At 46.9% G+C, this 16946-nt stretch overlaps 1 protein-coding gene across 1 annotated transcript; it reads left to right on the plus strand.

Annotated features, from left to right (window-relative positions):
* Window positions 1-218: 218 nt before the first annotated feature.
* Window positions 219-10965, plus strand: LOC118076229 (V-set and immunoglobulin domain-containing protein 8-like). The gene is made up of 7 exons (XM_035098856.3): window positions 219-1340; window positions 3295-3470; window positions 5588-5897; window positions 7092-7256; window positions 8328-8450; window positions 8891-9026; window positions 9685-10965. Exons 1-7 carry the CDS (start codon window positions 1292-1294, stop codon window positions 10106-10108), a joined length of 1383 nt encoding a protein of 460 aa, XP_034954747.3. The 5' UTR covers window positions 219-1291; the 3' UTR covers window positions 10109-10965.
* The last annotated feature ends 5981 nt before the right edge of the window (window positions 10966-16946 follow it).

The raw sequence follows: 16946 nt of genomic DNA on the forward strand, positions 1-16946 counted from the left end.
CACTGCAGATGGTGACAGCAGTCACGAAATTAAAAGACGTCTGCTTCTTGGGAGAAAAGCAATGACAAACCTAGACAGCATCTTAAAAAGCAGAGACATCACCTTGCCTACAAAGGTCCGTATAGTTAAAGCTATGGTTTTCCCAGTAGTGATGTATGGAAGTGAGAGCTGGACCATAAAGAAGGCTGATCGTCGAAGAATTGATGCTTTTGAATTATGGTGCTGGAGGAGACTCTTGAGAGTCCTGTGGACTGCAAGAAGATCAAACCTATCCATTCTGAAGGAAATCAGCCCTGAGTGCTCACTGGAAGGACAGATCGTGAAGCTGAGGCTCCAATATTTTGGCCACCTCATGTGAAGAGAAGACTCCCTGGAAAAGACCCTGATGCTGGGAAAGACTGAGGGCACAAGGAGAAGGGGACGACAGAGGATGAGATGGTTGGACAGTGTTCTCGAAGCTACCAACATGAGTCTGACCAAACTGCGGGAGGCAGTGCAAGACAGGAGTGCCTGGTGTGCTCTGGTCCATGGGGTCACGAAGAGTCAGACACGACTAAACAACAACAACAACAACAAGCCTCCTTTACCTTTTACTGGCCCTGGCAACTTTGAAATTAGTAACTGTGAAGGCGTGTGATTGCTTTTATATGTTTCTAGATGTTTCAAATGTTTTGGAATTGCTGTTTTAAATCCTTTTTTAATTTCATTTAAAACACTGTTGTTTTAACATTCTGATGTTTTTCTCCTTGGGCTCTTTTGGGAGGAAGGGCAGAAGGGTGCAAACGAAACAAAATATAATAAATTGGAACCAATGTGCTATAAAGTCCAGCCATTGTATCACCATTATGTAAACTTTGTGCAAGCAAATCTGGATGCCTGCTCAATAAACGGGTCCTCTGGAGGTCTTCCGCCAAAATCCCTTCTCTGGACGTCACCGTCCATTGCTGTCCTTCCAAATGCCAAGTCAAATAGCCCCCGAGACATGATTTCACTGGTATGAATAAGGCTGTGCTGGCACTTCAGGCGAAAGGATGTATACAGTTGTCATTTAACGACTGAGTAAGAGCATCTCTGGAAGGGAAACCGGGTGGGGAGAGGCAGCACTCATCCCTTGGGAGTTGCACGGTGTGCCTTCAATTCACCCCAAAGGCATTTGCACCCGGAGGGGAGGAGCCAGGCCAAGGAGATCAAAAACCCTGAGCTTCCGAGGACTTCTACTCAAAGCTCACCTTGCCTTAGACCTACCCAGCCCTTGAGAAATATTTGCTGCTCCGGAATACACTGCAGAATTATGGCTGGGACATGGGGCCTGCGGATCTTCCTTTTGTGTTTGACGCCAGGTAAGAGCCTTTGGGTAGCGCCAGAGGATAATGATGGATGTTTCTTCTTCTTCTTCTTCTTCTTCTTCTTCTTCTTCTTCTTCTTCTTCTTCTTCTTCTTCTTCTTCTTCTTCTTCTTCTTCTTCTTCTTCTTCTTCTTCTTCCTCTGTTTTAAAAAAGAGTTCTGCATGTGGTTTGATAGCATGGTTGCTGGCATTCAAGCGCACACAGGTTGCTTGCAGGCAAACCCTTTTATTTGCGAGGTCAGACAACGCTGAGCATTTATTGAGCATTCCTTTTCATTTGTTTGCAGAGAGGTTAGACTTGCCTCCAAGCAAGTGTTTTTCAGCACTTTCCCGTACATCTCTCCCTCGCTTTCCATATTATAAAAAGGTCTGCTTTTTTGTGGGGGAAGCTGTTTTTTTTTTGTTGCCCGAGGGCACCAAAGCAACTTTCATTGAACAGGCTGAATTTGCTGCTATGGGATTGCATCGCTCCTGCAAGAAAGTGACAGTCAGGAAGCCCTAATAAATTTTGTTTTCTGAGGCTGGAGTAATGGTGTAAACTGCCCCGGTTTTGCCACAAAGCATACCTTTAAAAACACACACACCAAGTTTCTAGTCCTTATTGTTGCAAAAGTGTGTGTGTGAGAGAGAGTGACAGGCGCGCATAGTGAATATAAGAAGCAATGAGTGTAATAGGATTTGGACTGAGCTAAAAACAAAACAAAACAGGGAGAGGGTCGTTTTGTGAAGACTTGTTCCTTCCATACAGCTCCCAGTTTCAGTTATCTTCCAGGGGGTGCATAGACAGAAGTGGAAATGCAGTAAAACTGAAGTGAGGCTGCGGGAGGCAGGTGGGGTGTCAAGAGTTTTGAAGCTTGTTCATGAGGGTGGGAATCCCAGAATATAGGATTGTAGCATGTCAGGGAGAGAGACCGGGATCCTTCTCCCTTATATCTACTGGTTTTCGTCGTGCAAAGAATTCTTTTAAAACAAGCGAACAAAAAATATAGGGCATGAGACTCTTGATCTCAACCCCCATGTTGCGTAAAAGATCCCCGTATTGCAGGCAGTTGGTCTAGATGACTCTTGTGGTCCCTTTTCAACTCTACAATTCTATGATTCTAATATAAAACGCAGAGCTTCGGCTGTCACCTTCCTTCAAAATCTCACTGTATGTGTTTTCAATTTGTCTCGATTATAAATAATTCTTAAACCCTGTATCAGTGGTTGGTGGTTTTTACTGTAAATAACAACAATTAATTAATTAATTAGCATCATCAGTCACCCTGAACCTTACAATTAGCAAGTGATGCCTTGTTGGTGGTGCCCAATTCCATTCACCCATGACAGGGCCTTTTCAGTAGCAGCTCCCTATTTATGGAATGTCCTTCCTGGTCAGGCGTGTCTTCCTCCCTCATTTTTCGGTAGACTTTAAGAGCATTCTTGTTCGCTTCGGCATTTGATGGCTGAAAGACACTGTTCCTGGCAACCCTGAGATCACTGGTAGAAAGAATTCTTTGCTTTTAGAATTCTTTTTAAAAAAGTTTTATTATTTATGTATTTGCCACTTTGGGATCCTTTGGGAGAAAGGGCAAGATAGAAACCAAATAAAAACATATTTAGTAGCAGTAATTATGACTATTAGTAATCATTTGTGCATTGCAGGGGGTTGCACTAGATGACCTTAGGGGGTCCCTTCCAACTCTACAATTCCATGATTCTAAGTATGCATATTTATGACTTTTCCATGGAATGTGTGGACCACCACACATCTGTTGGCCCCGATTTCAGAACTTCTCCATTGGGCTACAGAGATTAAAGAGCTGAGCCAAATGCTTTGCCTGAATCGTTCTCCACACTTGGGTGCCATATATAAAGGCTTCCTTTGTGGGATGAGCTTAATTACCAGTTGCAGCCGGTTCTGGACGCTCAGGCTGCTGTACATACCTCTCTCTTTTTTTGGCCACCAGCTCTTTTACCTGCTGTGAAGATCAATGCCAAGGGCCGGGAGGTGATCTACCTGGCAGAAGGCGAGACGATCAAGCTCGGCTGCCCCTACGAATTGGAACCGCAAGACCATGGCCCAAGCGACCTGGACATCGAATGGACACAGATGAACTCTGACCCCACAAACCTGGACAACGTGGTGAGTACGTGGGTCGAGCTCAGCTGTTGGTTTCAAAACATCTGGCCTCTTGTGTGGTACCAGAAGTGAACTGAACCAGGATGAACCCAACTACAGCCTGTTCAGGACAGGAACCTGTCAGAACCATAGCTGCCAAGTCTCCCACTGAAAAATGCGGGATCAGCAGCGGCGTAGCACCGTAAGTCGCTTCTACGCATGTCCGGACACGCGTAGAAGCAACTTCCAGTGCTGCGCTACCCATGTCTGGGCACCGGAAATCGGGCGCCGCCAGGACCCAAAATGGAGCCTCCCTGGCAGGTAGGAAATCCGGGGGATTTACGGGATTTTTTTCCAATCCGGGCTGCCAGCGAGAAACAGTTTAAAATACGGGGGTTTCCCGTGAAAAACAGGAGACTTGGCAGCTATGGTCAGAACTGTAGTGGACCCTGATCTCTTTGTTCCCTATCAAACAGGAAACTCAAGAGTCTACTAGAACAGGGGCTGGGGGACATTTTTCATGAATGAACTAACGAATTTCCATGAAGACTTTTTTAAAAAATGCAAATCAATGCAGAAACGTGGAGGACTGAATTTAAGATTGGAATTACTGGCCATTTTATTGTTTTTTCCTCTTTGTAAACTGTTTTTGCAATCAAGAGGTGTATAATTTTTATGAAGTAAACAATAGATCAAAATGAGAAATGGAGAGAAAATGAAATTGATAGGTTTACCCATCTGTAACCCCACTGAGTTTACCTCTATGCAATTGGCAAAACTGTTACCGCCTGACATGAGAAGCGCCATCAGTTTCCCACCTCCTCAGGCAAAATAATCTGTGGAATACCAAGGGGAAAGCAAATATAGTTTTGTGAAGGAGGAGGAGGGTGTTGTTTTGCTTGAGGTTGAATCCTGACAAGACAGAAGTACTGTTTGCAGGAGACAGGAGGCAGGCAGGTGTGGAGGACTCCCATGTCCTGAATGGGGTAACTGTGCCCCTGAAGGACCAGGTGCGCAGCCTGGGAGTCATTCCGGACTCACAGCTGTCCATGGAGGCGCAGGTCAATTCTGTGTCCAGGGCAGCTGTCTACCAGCTCCATCTGGTACGCAGGCTGAGACCCTACCTGCCTGCAGACTGTCTCGCCAGAGTGGTGCATCTCTGGTTATCTCCCGCTTGGACTACTGCAATGCGCTCTACGTGGGGCTACCTTTGAAGGTGACCTGGAAACTACAACTAATCCAGAATGCGGCAGCTAGACTGGTGACTGGGAGCTCCCAGTACGTTTCTGAGCACAATTCAAAGTGTTGGTGCTGACCTTTAAAGCCCTAAATCAGGGATCCCCAAACTTACCCGGCTTTGGGCCGGTTACTCCGGCGTCGATTGTGCGGCGGGCCGGAGGGCGGGGGAACACGCTCCCATATGCGTGCACACTTGCTTTATCTGGCGTGGGGTGCTGCCAGAAATGGCTTCTGCGCATGCACTTCCGGTGCACTTCCGGGTTGGCGCGGCGCTGGAAATAGCTTGTGTGCATGCACACAAGCTATTTCTGGCGCTGCGCCGACCTGGAGATGGGCAACCGCACTGAGGCGTGCCGGTAAGGGTGGGTGGCGGGGGTCGTTGGGGGCTGCACAATTGGCTCATGTGGGCCGCATCCGGCCCACCGGGCCTTAGTTTTGGGACCCCTGCCCTAAATGGCCTCGGTCCAGTATACCTGAAGAAGCATCTCCACCCCATCGTTCTGCCTGAGGTCCAGTACCGAGGGCCTTCTGGCGGTTCCCTCACTGCGAGAAGCCAAGTTACAGGGAACCAGGCCTTCTCGGTAGTGGCGCCCGCCCTGTGGAATGCCGTCTCATCATATGTCAAAGAGAAAAACAACTACCAGATTTTTAGAAGATATCTGAAGGCAGCCCTGTTTAGGGAGGCTTTTAATGTTTAATAGATTACTGTACTGTATTTTATTTTTCTGCTGGAAGCCGCCCAGAGTGGCTGGGGAAACCCAGCCAGATGGGTGACGTATAAATAAATTATTATTATTATTTGCTTGCGAATGATCTGATGATCTGATCTGTGACCACATAAGCAATTTGGAAATCTTCCTCTGTTGATTCAGCGGTGTTGTTCTCTGGTTCCTGCCCACCAGATCCTGAGCTACAACAATCACCAGGTAATCCACCCTGGCTACCATTACCTGCAGACGAGAGGGGGTTCTGCAGCCCACGACTCACGACATTTTGGCAACTCTGGCCAGCAGCAGAACATGGTGATCGGGGGCTCCAGCCACGACTGCTGCTCTGGCCTGCAGCAGCGGGTGACCTTTGCAATCCAAGACCCCAGCCAGTATGATGCCTCCATCAACCTGCAGGATGTTCAGATTTCCGACTCGGCAACTTACGAATGCAAGGTGAAGAAGACCACAGTGGCCACCCGCAAGGTGACCGTCATGGTGCTAGGTGAGTCCTGCTGATGCAGAAAAAGGGACTGTGGTCCCATGGCAGAGCAAGAGGTCCGGGACTGCTCTGGTTTTGAGGGACTTGCCTTGCTTTGCAGAGTCATATGGCTGGGGCCGCAGGATGCTGGAATAGATGCTCCCCCTCTTTGTATGTTTTGTGAAAATGTTGTGGATAGTAGGAGAGGCTATATTGATTAAATATTATCCTTCCTCACTCACGCTAGTGAGTCAGTAGCAGAATACATCCCCCAGTATATAGCAGGAAGCTAGTTGGTAGAGTCGTTTGAATCTCTTTACTTAAGCAATCCAATCTGTCTTGCCCAGATTGGTTTTGATCCTGGTACAGTGGTGCCTCGCTTAACGAATGCCCTGCTTAACGAAATTTCCACCTAACGAAAGGATTTTTCGAGCGGAGCTTGCCTCGCTAGACGAATGCGTTTTACGAAAAATTCGTCTAGCGAATCGCGGTTTCCCATAGGAATGCATTGAAATTCAATTAATGTGTTCCTATGGGCAAAAAAAAATTAAAAAAAAATTCAATGCATTCCTATGGGATTCGCTAGACAAATTTTTTCGCTATAAGAAAGGACCCGTGGAACGAATTAATTTCGTCTAGCGAGGCACCACTGTACTGTAAATCCCCTTTGCTCTCTCTTAAAAAGAATAAAGACACAACAGTCTTCTTTAGAAGTAATGATGAGAAGTTTACTTACATTCAGTTCACAGCTGGTTCCCGGAAGGCAGGCTTTAGCTTGGAGTTGCAGAAGAGCGTTTGAGTTCATCCCATGTGGGGATTGAGCTCATGTGCTGCTGGCTGACAGCCAGCAGACAGCAAAATACATCAAGAGATCAAGAGTCAAACAAGAAAGATGGCTGCCTGGCTGGCCCTTTTACAGGGTCTCACAGGGTCACGTCTATCTACCTGGTCACATGCAGGGGGAGGATGCTCCAGACTAGGTGTGATAGGAAGTCCTCCTGGCTGGAGTAACACCCCCCCCCACTCTGGGCAAACAGGAAGTGTTATACTTGACTGCTTGTGTTACATCCCACATGTTGGTGGGCCTCGGGTCCTATGGCTAACGTACTGGCGGTGCCAGAGTTTCCGGTAGTCACCCAACATTCTTCATTCCTTCCCCCCCCCACCTCCTTTCCTTCAGACTTACTAACTGAGGACATTTTCTCTCCCTTCCATCAGCGAGACCATCCAACCCACAATGCTCAATTGTAGGCAAGGTAGCCTTGGGCCAGAAAGTCACCTTGAGCTGCTCCTCAAACTCTGGCACTTCCCCACTCATGTACCAGTGGGCCAAAGTCACAGATCGCCCTTTTGCGAACTGGCTCTCCGCTACCACCATTAAAGGTAAGAACCAGGAAGTAATGGGGAGTGTGTGGGATGCTTGCTGCTCTGGAGTGGCAGGTCAACACTGGGAATGAGGAACCTCAAGCCCCGGGTACTGACTGTGGCCCTCCAGGCCAGTCTACCTGGCCCTTGGGCTTCTTGTCTTTTGCTTGTGTGGATGGAAGAAAGAGGCGGGTGCATGAGTGTGTGCAGAAACTAGCCTAGGTGAAATTTGCATCCATTGCTCCACCCACTTTTGCTTCTGGCTCCTCCCACCCCCACCCACCTCTGGAAGGAATGCAGCCTTCCAGGTGAAAATGGTCCCCCACCTCTGGAGTAGAGGAAAGATGCTTGTACAGGAAATGAAGCTGAGGAGAAATTGCAAGATGAAAAATGAATTTACAAAATCCTTGGGTTAAGGGAAGCAATGAAAGCAAATTAGGGATAAAGACTGCAAACTAAAACTTTGACAGCATGAAACTGCTGAACTTAACACGCATTTGGGCCTGAACAAATACAATAGCTACATATTTCCTTACAGGGGTGAGTTGGTCACAGGCTTAACTTTTTTGCCAATCCTATTTCCATATGTCTCCTACACCTCTCCCCCCTCCGCCAATTTAGTTAGATAGATACATGTGAACACACTCTTCAGATTACATTTCATGCATCTGATACAGTGGACTCCATTCCACAAACACGTGTGCCATGATCAGCAAAAGGTAAAGTCCTACAGCCGTACCTTGGAAGTCAAACGGGATCTGTTCCCAAAGTCTGTTTTACTTCCAAAACGTTCGAAAACCAAATCGCGACTTCTGATTGGCTGCAGGAAGCTCCTCCAGCCAATCAGAAGGCGCGTAAGCAGCGCCAGACTTCCAAAAATAGTTCGCAAACCGGAACAGTCACTTCTGGCTTTGCAGCGTTCGGGAGCCAACACGTTCGGGAACTAAGCTGTTCGAAAACTGAGGTACGGCTGTATTTTGTCTTGTGCAAAGCTTGCCTGGCTCATCTTGAAGTCATCATGGAGGAGCGTAACCTAGATCTATGTGAGCTTATCGTAACTGTTTTTTCCTGGATTTTCTCTCTCTCAAGGCCCAAATCCCGGTGACCTGATCATTGAGAACCTATCCAATGACCACGCTGGTGTTTACCAGTGCAGTGTGGCCAACAAAGTCGGATCGGCCAGGTGTGTTGTGGAGATCTCCTTCTCAAAGGGTAAGAGAGTAGCATTTTTCATTTTGTCCAAATACCAAATCTCATGTTTGTCTGGCAGAGTCCGAAAAGCAAGTTTTATGCACAGAAAGCCCACAAGTTATATGCATGGAAAGCCCGCAAGCAGTACCAGTAATTCTCCTCCCCTGCAGTTTCCAGAAACTGGTCTTCAGAAATAATCATCTTCAGAAGTTTCAGGGTCGTGCAGAGAACTCCAGGGGAATTAAATCTTAGCATAAGGAACTATCCTCCATCTTGGCTTCTGGACTCATTTTCCATATCCCCCTTGCCTTTATTTTAAATTTTTGAAATCGCAGACAGATTTCGGAAATGTAATCAGGGTAGATGACACTTAGCCAGTCAATCAAAAGCCATCAAGCTTAGCACCTCCTAGCCATTCCATCTCAGCTCATTGTTCTCCATGGTATTCTCCTCCCTTGCAGAGTCCAACCGAGTGAGCATCATCGTGGGAGTAGTCCTGGGCTCTCTGCTCTTTCTGACCCTCCTCATGTGTCTCGTCGTGGGACTGATCTGCTGCTGCAGGAAGAGGCGTTACAAGGAAGAGGCCAACCAGATAAGGTGACTAGAAGCAAGAGGAATATATGAGAGGAAGGGGTTTGTGGGGGTGGGAGGTCCGTGTCGTAAGCCTACCGTCATTAAGCCGCTTCCTGCTGCAGAACATTGAAAGGGGGTCTTCATTCCATGGAGGAAACCTTAGGTCCAGGGGCCAAATGTGGCCCTCCAGGCCTTTCTTTCTGGCCCTTGAGACTCTCCCAAGGCCAAGCTCCCTTACCCAGCCACATCCTCTTTCAACAGAGGTACGAATCATTTGTTTCCTTTGTCAGCTGGCCTGAGCTGCAGTTGTTGTTGTTGTTGTTGATAGAAATGATAAATATACAGTGGTGCCTCGCTAGACGAATTTAATTCATTCCATGGGTCTTTTCTTATAACGAAAAATTCATCTAGCGAATCCCATAGGAATGCATTGAATTTTTTTTGATTTTTTTTTTTTTTGCCCATAGGAATGCATTAATTGAATTTCAATGCATTCCTATGGGAAACCGCAATTCGATAGACGAATTTTTCGTAAAACGGATTCGTATAGTGAGGCAACCTCCGCTCGAAAAATCCTTTCGTTAAGCGGAAATTCCGTTAAGCAGGGCATTCGTTAAGCGAGGCACCACTGTATAAAGAAATTAAATACTGTAGTGAAACAGAGAACTCTTTCCCCTCGCAGGGTTGACACGGCGCCCCCACGGGCCAGAGGCGGAAGCCGGAACAGCAGCATACGATCCGTCCTAGATTTCATGCCCCACAACATCAGCTTCATGCAGCGCCGCAAGTACGGCCCTCCCAAGGAGCAGGAAGGCAACGAGATTATCTCCCCAGCCCAAGAGGCGCAGCCCGTGGATTGCAGCGGCGTGAAAAGCGAGGCCCCCCATGGCGGCTGCTCGACCACCTTCACGACAAAGGCCAGGGTTCACTACGCTCCTTCTGTGCCTTCCTCGCCCCAGGCGACATCTTCGCCATCAGCTGCTGGCCCAAATAATGGAGGAAGCTGCTCTACCACGTCTGAGAAGGGCAAGCGAGGCCATCCTGGGCAATATGGAGGCGTTCCTGTGATGGTGCCAGCCAAGAGCAGAGATGGCCTTTTAGTATAGACTGCCGCAACTGATGGTCCAACAGAACATTCCTGAACTGTGTGCTGGACGCAATTGTGCGCCGTGAATGGATTTCAAGCGCAGCCGCCAGAGACAAATGACATAATGATTTTATTTATTTCACACAATCCCTGTACCGCTAGATTGTAATAAAACCTCTAAGTGGTCAGGTCTTTTCATGCTGGGATGGGGAGCTTTAGGCCTTGAGGCCTCTCTAGCCCTCCGAATCCTCCTCATTCTGACTCTGCTTAGCCCCCCTCAGTGTCTTTGCCTAGCTGGAATGTCTCCTTGAACTCTTTCCAAGATGGAGGATGGGTTGTTTGTGGTTGAGTGTAGAAACTAGCCTACAGTACCAAGGTAAAATTTACACTAGTTGCTCGGTTCACGCTTGCCTCGGGCCTCAGCCACCACTGGCATATGGCCCTAGAAAGGTTGTCTACAAAAGGAAAGCAGACCTCAGGCTCAAAAGGGTTCCTCGCTCCTGCTCTAACAATATACCTTTTGAGAAGGAAGTTATAACTTCTGCTCCACTTCTGCCAGCCCCATTCCCCCTTTCCCCATTGCTGTCTGCCAAGAACTGGGCCAAACCAGCCCTCCAAGTGGTTCGATGCTCACAGAAGTTCATCAAATTAAAAACCCCTCTGGATTTTTGAAAAATCACAAAAGACCTTTTCGTTCCACCATACATTTGCGACAGGCTGGTTGCAACCTTCGACATGGTTTCTGCTCCAGATTATTTGAACTGATTGTACATTGTATGCTTTTATGTATTTAAATGTGACTGAATGTAATTATTTGCTGTAGCCCACGTTTGGAAGAAACGAGGGCTTCCCTTAATTTAACAAATAAATGATTAAAAGAAATGACCGAGCAGCTTCTTTTCCAATCGACAGGTGAGAACGGTGAAAAGCAGCGAGCAGCAAACTACTACTACTACTACTACTACTACTAATAATAATAATAATGTACATTAATGCATGCAATACATTAACATTAATGCATTGACAGAATTGCTTAATGTTTCCATGTGTCAGGAACTGGCTGGATAAAGTGGGGTGGTGGGAGGCACCAGCCAGGGAAACCCCAGAGGAGGAAGGCTCAGAGCCAGGGATTCATGGTGGGACACGGAGGAGAGGTCGGAGGAAGGAGATTGGGAGGAGAGATGCTGAATGGGCAACAGGGTTTAGTGAGCAGGAGGAGCCTGTGACAGGGAGCTGTTCAAACTCTGAGGCTGAAGCCAAGGAGGGGGGTCAAGAGGCTGCTGAAGAATCAAGATCTTTTGTGGGTGTTAATGCTGTGGGCCCCTCCATCCTACGCGCTGGTTATATTTATGTGTAAATAAAACCATATCTCCTAAAGACACCACAGTCTCCATTGATCTTCATTCCAAGGAAAGCCTTGGAGTTTCTCACCACTCAGAGATTTGCGTGGCTTGAAACAGCATCTATGCTGAACCAATGGTCTGCCTCATATCAAGGCGGCTTCCTTCTATCGAGGAAGAGCAGAGCATCATGATTGTGTGGGTCTGGTTTAACGTTGAATGATTTTACCGCCAATATATTCACCAAATCATAACCTCTCTCTCTTTTTTTTTATAATATATTTTTATTAATTTTCCAATTAAAAACAATTATATCACATCCATTATTTCAAATTATACAAATACATATCAATCAGACCGAATGTTATGCCAAATCATCTAAAATTTTCGGGGTTCCCATGCTTCAAGAAATTGGGGATTCCTCGCAACTGCTCACTGCCGTCTTTTTCTAATGTCCAAATCATCACTCAAAGTCTGTAATAGTCCCGATCTTTCCCCTACAGTCACAAAGATGTTTTCCTCTTTCATCCGATTTTTTCCCCAGCTGCTGAGATAAGTATCAAACGAGATTTCATATATGTTCTTTCTCCTGTGTGAGTTGATCAGTCCGGCCTCCCCATAAATCTTCTTGGTCTGGAGCGTCCCTGTTGCGTCGGTCTTTCAACACTGAGCAGCGCCATCTTAGAAAACTCAAGTCACTTTCATTTTCTTCTCATTAACGATCTTTATGAAATTTACAGCTTTTCCAGGCCGGAGACCCAGCCGTCACCTTATGCATAGACTCTTGATAAATTAGTGGCTCTCCTTGCCTTATAGCTGAACTTAGCTTCAGGTCGCTGCTCAAATTCAAAGTGCGTCATGCCTCATAAATCCTCCGAACGCTTTCCAGGCACTCCTTCTATCCAATTAGAGGGGGGCTTCTCTCGTCCACAATTTTACATCTTCAAAAAGTATACTCAATATCAACAATTTATAAAGTTCAACTCCCACAGATATCTTTTATTTCTCATTCGTTCCAAACAAGCAAGAACATCACGTCCGGGAAGGTATGGAGTAACTCGTAGAGTATATGAAAAAAATAAAAAAAACTCACTTCCCTTGTCGTTCCGTCCCCATCAATCCTTCTTCCAGATAAAATACAACCTTTGACTCCTCACCCTCAGCAGCGTAAATTCCTCGGCAGTAAACAGAGCTTCTGCCCCTCCTTCTGAAGCGTGTCCATGAATTTAAACCTAATTATCTTCTTTAATCATGGAGATCCCGCCATGCAGTTTGGCGTCCGGGAGTTCCGACATTCCTCATGAGTGCTCAGCCCAAGCCCCCCCCCACTCCTTAAACAATCGGAGTGGGTTTGGGGGCATCGCGGGCCAGCGGCCCCTCTCCGTAACCCCCGGAGAGGGTAGGGGGTTGCCATTTACTCCCCTAGCAACCGCCAAATTCCTCATGAAGGTCGGAGGGATGGAAAAAAGGTCAGCCATTCCTGCAGGCGGAACCAGAAGCCATAACCTCTCTCTTTTTTTGCAGCCTTGAGGAAGCAATTGGCAAAGTCAGTTGCCACACACACACACACACAAATAATAATAATAATAATATGTATTGGTATATGTCACCCATCTGACTGGGTTGTCCCAGCCACTCTGGGCGGCTCCCAACAGAATATTAAAAACAATAAAATATCAAACAAACAAACAAATATATCATATCTATTCTTAGGGCTGGCAGTGAGTCAGTTTGTGCCTCTTAGTTTAACATCAGAATCTCTGTCAACGGTGAAACCCCGCCAAATCCTGGCAAGCAAGCTTTGTTTATTATCTGCCTGATTCATATATTGCTCCTTCCAAACCAGAGTGTTGCCACCCTCTGGGGTTGGCTCATATATTATTACCAGCTTACTCTTTTGCAAAGCAAACAGTGGCTACTCTTCCTTTTCTGCAAGATCCTCATTTGTTTGCACATGTGGGTGGATGTTTGTGTAAGCCTAAAGGCACAGACATCCTGACCCACTTACCACGTGTGTATCTGGGGGAGCTGGGCCAAGGGATGGCAACTACTGCCTGTGGGGACTCTCACCTCTGCTGCACACCTCAGCCATGTCTGAGGCCACAGCTGTGGTCACAGTTCTACACACACACACACACACACACACACACACACACACACACACGGCTTTTACAGCCCAAGTCCCCATCAAGGGACTTTGGGTCCTTTGAGGTCCGCTGTAAGTCAGAGATACAAATGGAGTCTATTGGTCTGTTGCAACAGAGTTTCCTTGCTCCGAGGTGCCCAGAACAAAGGTGTGTGGCATCTTTTAAAACCTCAGAAATTATCCACCTGCCCCTTGACAGAAGGACCACCCCAAAAATGTCTCAGATATATCACAAAAATGGGTTGTGCTTGTGCATGTGAATTAGATCATGCTCACTGTCATGTTTCTCCAACGCATTTGCAAGTCCGTCCATCAAGACGCCTGGCAATACCTGCTATTAATTGCCCTTCCTGTCTGAGACTTCCTTTTGAAATGATGAATACCTTGACTCCAGAATCCATTGACACAGACCTGTCCCCATTCACGTACATAAGATACCCTTTCGGCAAGTCTGCTTAGATATTTATTGACACTTGTTAAACCAGTTCCACGGGGGGGGGGGGGGAAGGCTCAGGAAGAATTTCCTGTAATGTGACAAGAGGGGTTGCTGAGGTCAGCTAAGGTTTAAACGTGGCCTCGTTTTTTTTTGCTCTGTATAGTTTTCTGGCTGTGAGAGTATTATGAGCTTGGTGTGGGACGCATTTATCTTCTACATGCACTCCATATGGGTATGTGTGTACTGTATGTGTTTAAAACTGAATAACAGCCACAGGAGCCCCTTTAAATTTTGCTTGAGGACTGGTCTAATATTAAGGAGAGATGCTTCCCTGTTGCTCAGGGATGCAATAGAAACAGAATTTTAGAGCAGGAACGCACCTGGAGGCCATTTATTCTGACTGCAGAAATGACAATGCAGGACTATAATGTTAGGGAAGGAGTGTAGCTCAGTGATAGAGCTCCTTCCTTGCACACAAGGTTCAGTTTCCAGCATCTCTCAGTAGGGCTGGGGAAATTCCCTGTCTGAAACCCTAGAAAAAAACGAGAAACTGAGAGAAACCCAAATTGTCCCATCCCTAGTTGTGACCTGATTCAGGTCCACCGAGTTCCAGCAACTTGATGCAAATCCTTTGCGTCTTCAGATCTGATAATCTATCAAGTGTCACCGGGCTCCTTGGGCGCCTCCAGACTGTCGCCGCTGTGGGGTGTGGTTCAATCGCATATTGACAAATTCAGGTGGCACAATTAAACTTGATTTGGAGGTAGGGCTGCCAGACTCAATAGAGGACAGGACTTCTGTGCCTTTAATTGCCCTGCTCTCTTTTGAGTCTGGAAACCTTAAAGAGAAACCAGCAGACCCTTTGCTTGGAAAGTAAACACAGGGTCTGCTGGTTTCTCTTTAAGGTTTCCAGACTCAAAAGAGAGCAGGGCAATTAAAGGCACAGAAGTCCTGTCCTCTATTGAGTCTGGCAACCCTATTTGGAGGCCTCGCATTCTAGATCCACACCCCCACAAACTGGACTTCCTTGCAATCTGCAAAATGATGAGGAGATACCCTGGACTGTGTAGGATGCTCTCCAGGCCAACGAAACCAGAATGAATGAATGCTCAATAAAGAGCCGAGATCGCCAGGCCTCCTTGCAAACGCTGTGCAAACGAATCAGGTTTTGTGCCCCATAAACAGGTTAGCAGGATGTGACTTGACTTGCTTAAAACAAACTGTTAGTGTTGTTTTAATACTATGCTTTAATACTATGCTTCAAACACCAAGGCAGTCATTTAAAAGGTCAGACACAACGCATGCTTCATCTGACATTGTTTTTCTTTTTCTTTTACAAATGACCTGGCAATTGCTACCTTAGGTTTTGAAGCATCGTGTTAGGTGTGTGAAGAAAGAAGCACCACCAATCCATTTGTTGAGAGGGCAGTATTATTATTTGCCTGTTGCAGCACAGGTCACAGGGGAATGTGTGTTTTCAGTTTCACAATCAGTTTTGTCAGTCAGAAGCCCATTCCATCCTCTTCTTTTCTATGGATTCCTTACATTGTACACACTTTTCCCTAACAGTGTTATAGGTTTGCAGTGTATGTCTTGGTCTCGATTATATCTGTGTGTCCTTTCCAGGCCTCTGATTCTCTGTGTCCAGTTCTGGGCACCACAGTTCAAGAAGGATACTGACAAGCTGGAACGTGTCCAGAGGAGGGAAATCAAAATGGTCAAAGGCCTGGAAACGATGCCTTATGAGGAACGGCTTAGGGAGCTGGGCATGTTTAGCCGGGAGAAGAGAAGGTTAAGGGGTGATATGATAGCCATGTCAAAATATATTAAAGGATGCCATATAGAGGAGGGAGAAAGGTTGATTTCTGCTGCTCCAGAGAAGCGGACACGGAGCAATGGATTCAAGCTACAAGAAAGAAGATTCCACCTAAACATTAGGAAGAACTTCCTGACAGTAAGAGCTGTTCGACAGTGGAATTTGCTGCCAAAGGGTGTGGTGGAGTCTCCTTCTTTGGAGGTCTTTAAGCAGAGGCTTGACAGCCATCTGTCAGAAATGCTTTGATGGTGTTTCCTGCTTGGCAGGGGATTGGACTGGATGGCCCCTTGTGTTCTCTTCCAACTCTATGATTCTCTGATTCTCTACCAAGGAGGTTTAGAATCTAGTAGAAGAGGCTGCTGAACTGGCCAGGCCAGTTTCTTTGTAAGAGAATGCTGCCTAGCTAAGTAAGTATCACCATTTACATGTCCAAAAAGGTTGCTCTGTTGCCAAAGAGACAAATGAGATTAGTCCTCCCCCTCCCCACCTACTTGGAAGCAGCATCACTTTGTAAGGACAGAGGACAATAGGCAAAGGGCAGGGCTGTGCTGGAAGCTGGACACACAAATGCTGGTCTTCTTCTGGGCCGGACCCAAAGCTTTGGCTTAAGGATCTCCCTGGGAACCTTATGGGAAGGCAATATCTGTTGGAGTATTAATTCTGTAAAACCCTCCACTCTTTGCTTAGGTAGTAAGGTAAAGGGACCCCTGACCATTAGGTCCAGTCGTGACCGACTCTGGGGTTGTGGTGCTCATCTCGCGTTATTGGCCGAGGGAGCCGGCATCCAGCTTCCAGGTCATGTGGCCAGCATGACAAAGCCGCTTCTGGTGAACCAGAGCAGCGCACGGAAACAGCGTTTACCTTCCCGCTTGGAGCGGTACCTTTTTAATCTACTTGCACTTTGACGTGCTTTCGAAATGCTAAGTTGGCAGGAGCTGGGACTGAGCAAGGGGAGCTCACCCCGTCGCGGGGATTCGAACCACCAACCTTTTGATCGGCAAGCCCTAGGCTCTGTGGTTTAACCCACAGCGCCACCCGCGTCCCTTGCTTAGGTAGTATATTTGTGTAAATCCTAAAGGCACCACAGCCATTGATCTTTATCCCAAGGAAACGAACAAT

The sequence above is a fragment of the Zootoca vivipara genome, chromosome 16 (assembly GCF_965207765.1).
Source record: "Zootoca vivipara chromosome 16, rZooViv2.hap1.1, whole genome shotgun sequence".
In the NCBI taxonomy this organism is placed as follows: Eukaryota; Metazoa; Chordata; class Lepidosauria; order Squamata; family Lacertidae; genus Zootoca; species Zootoca vivipara.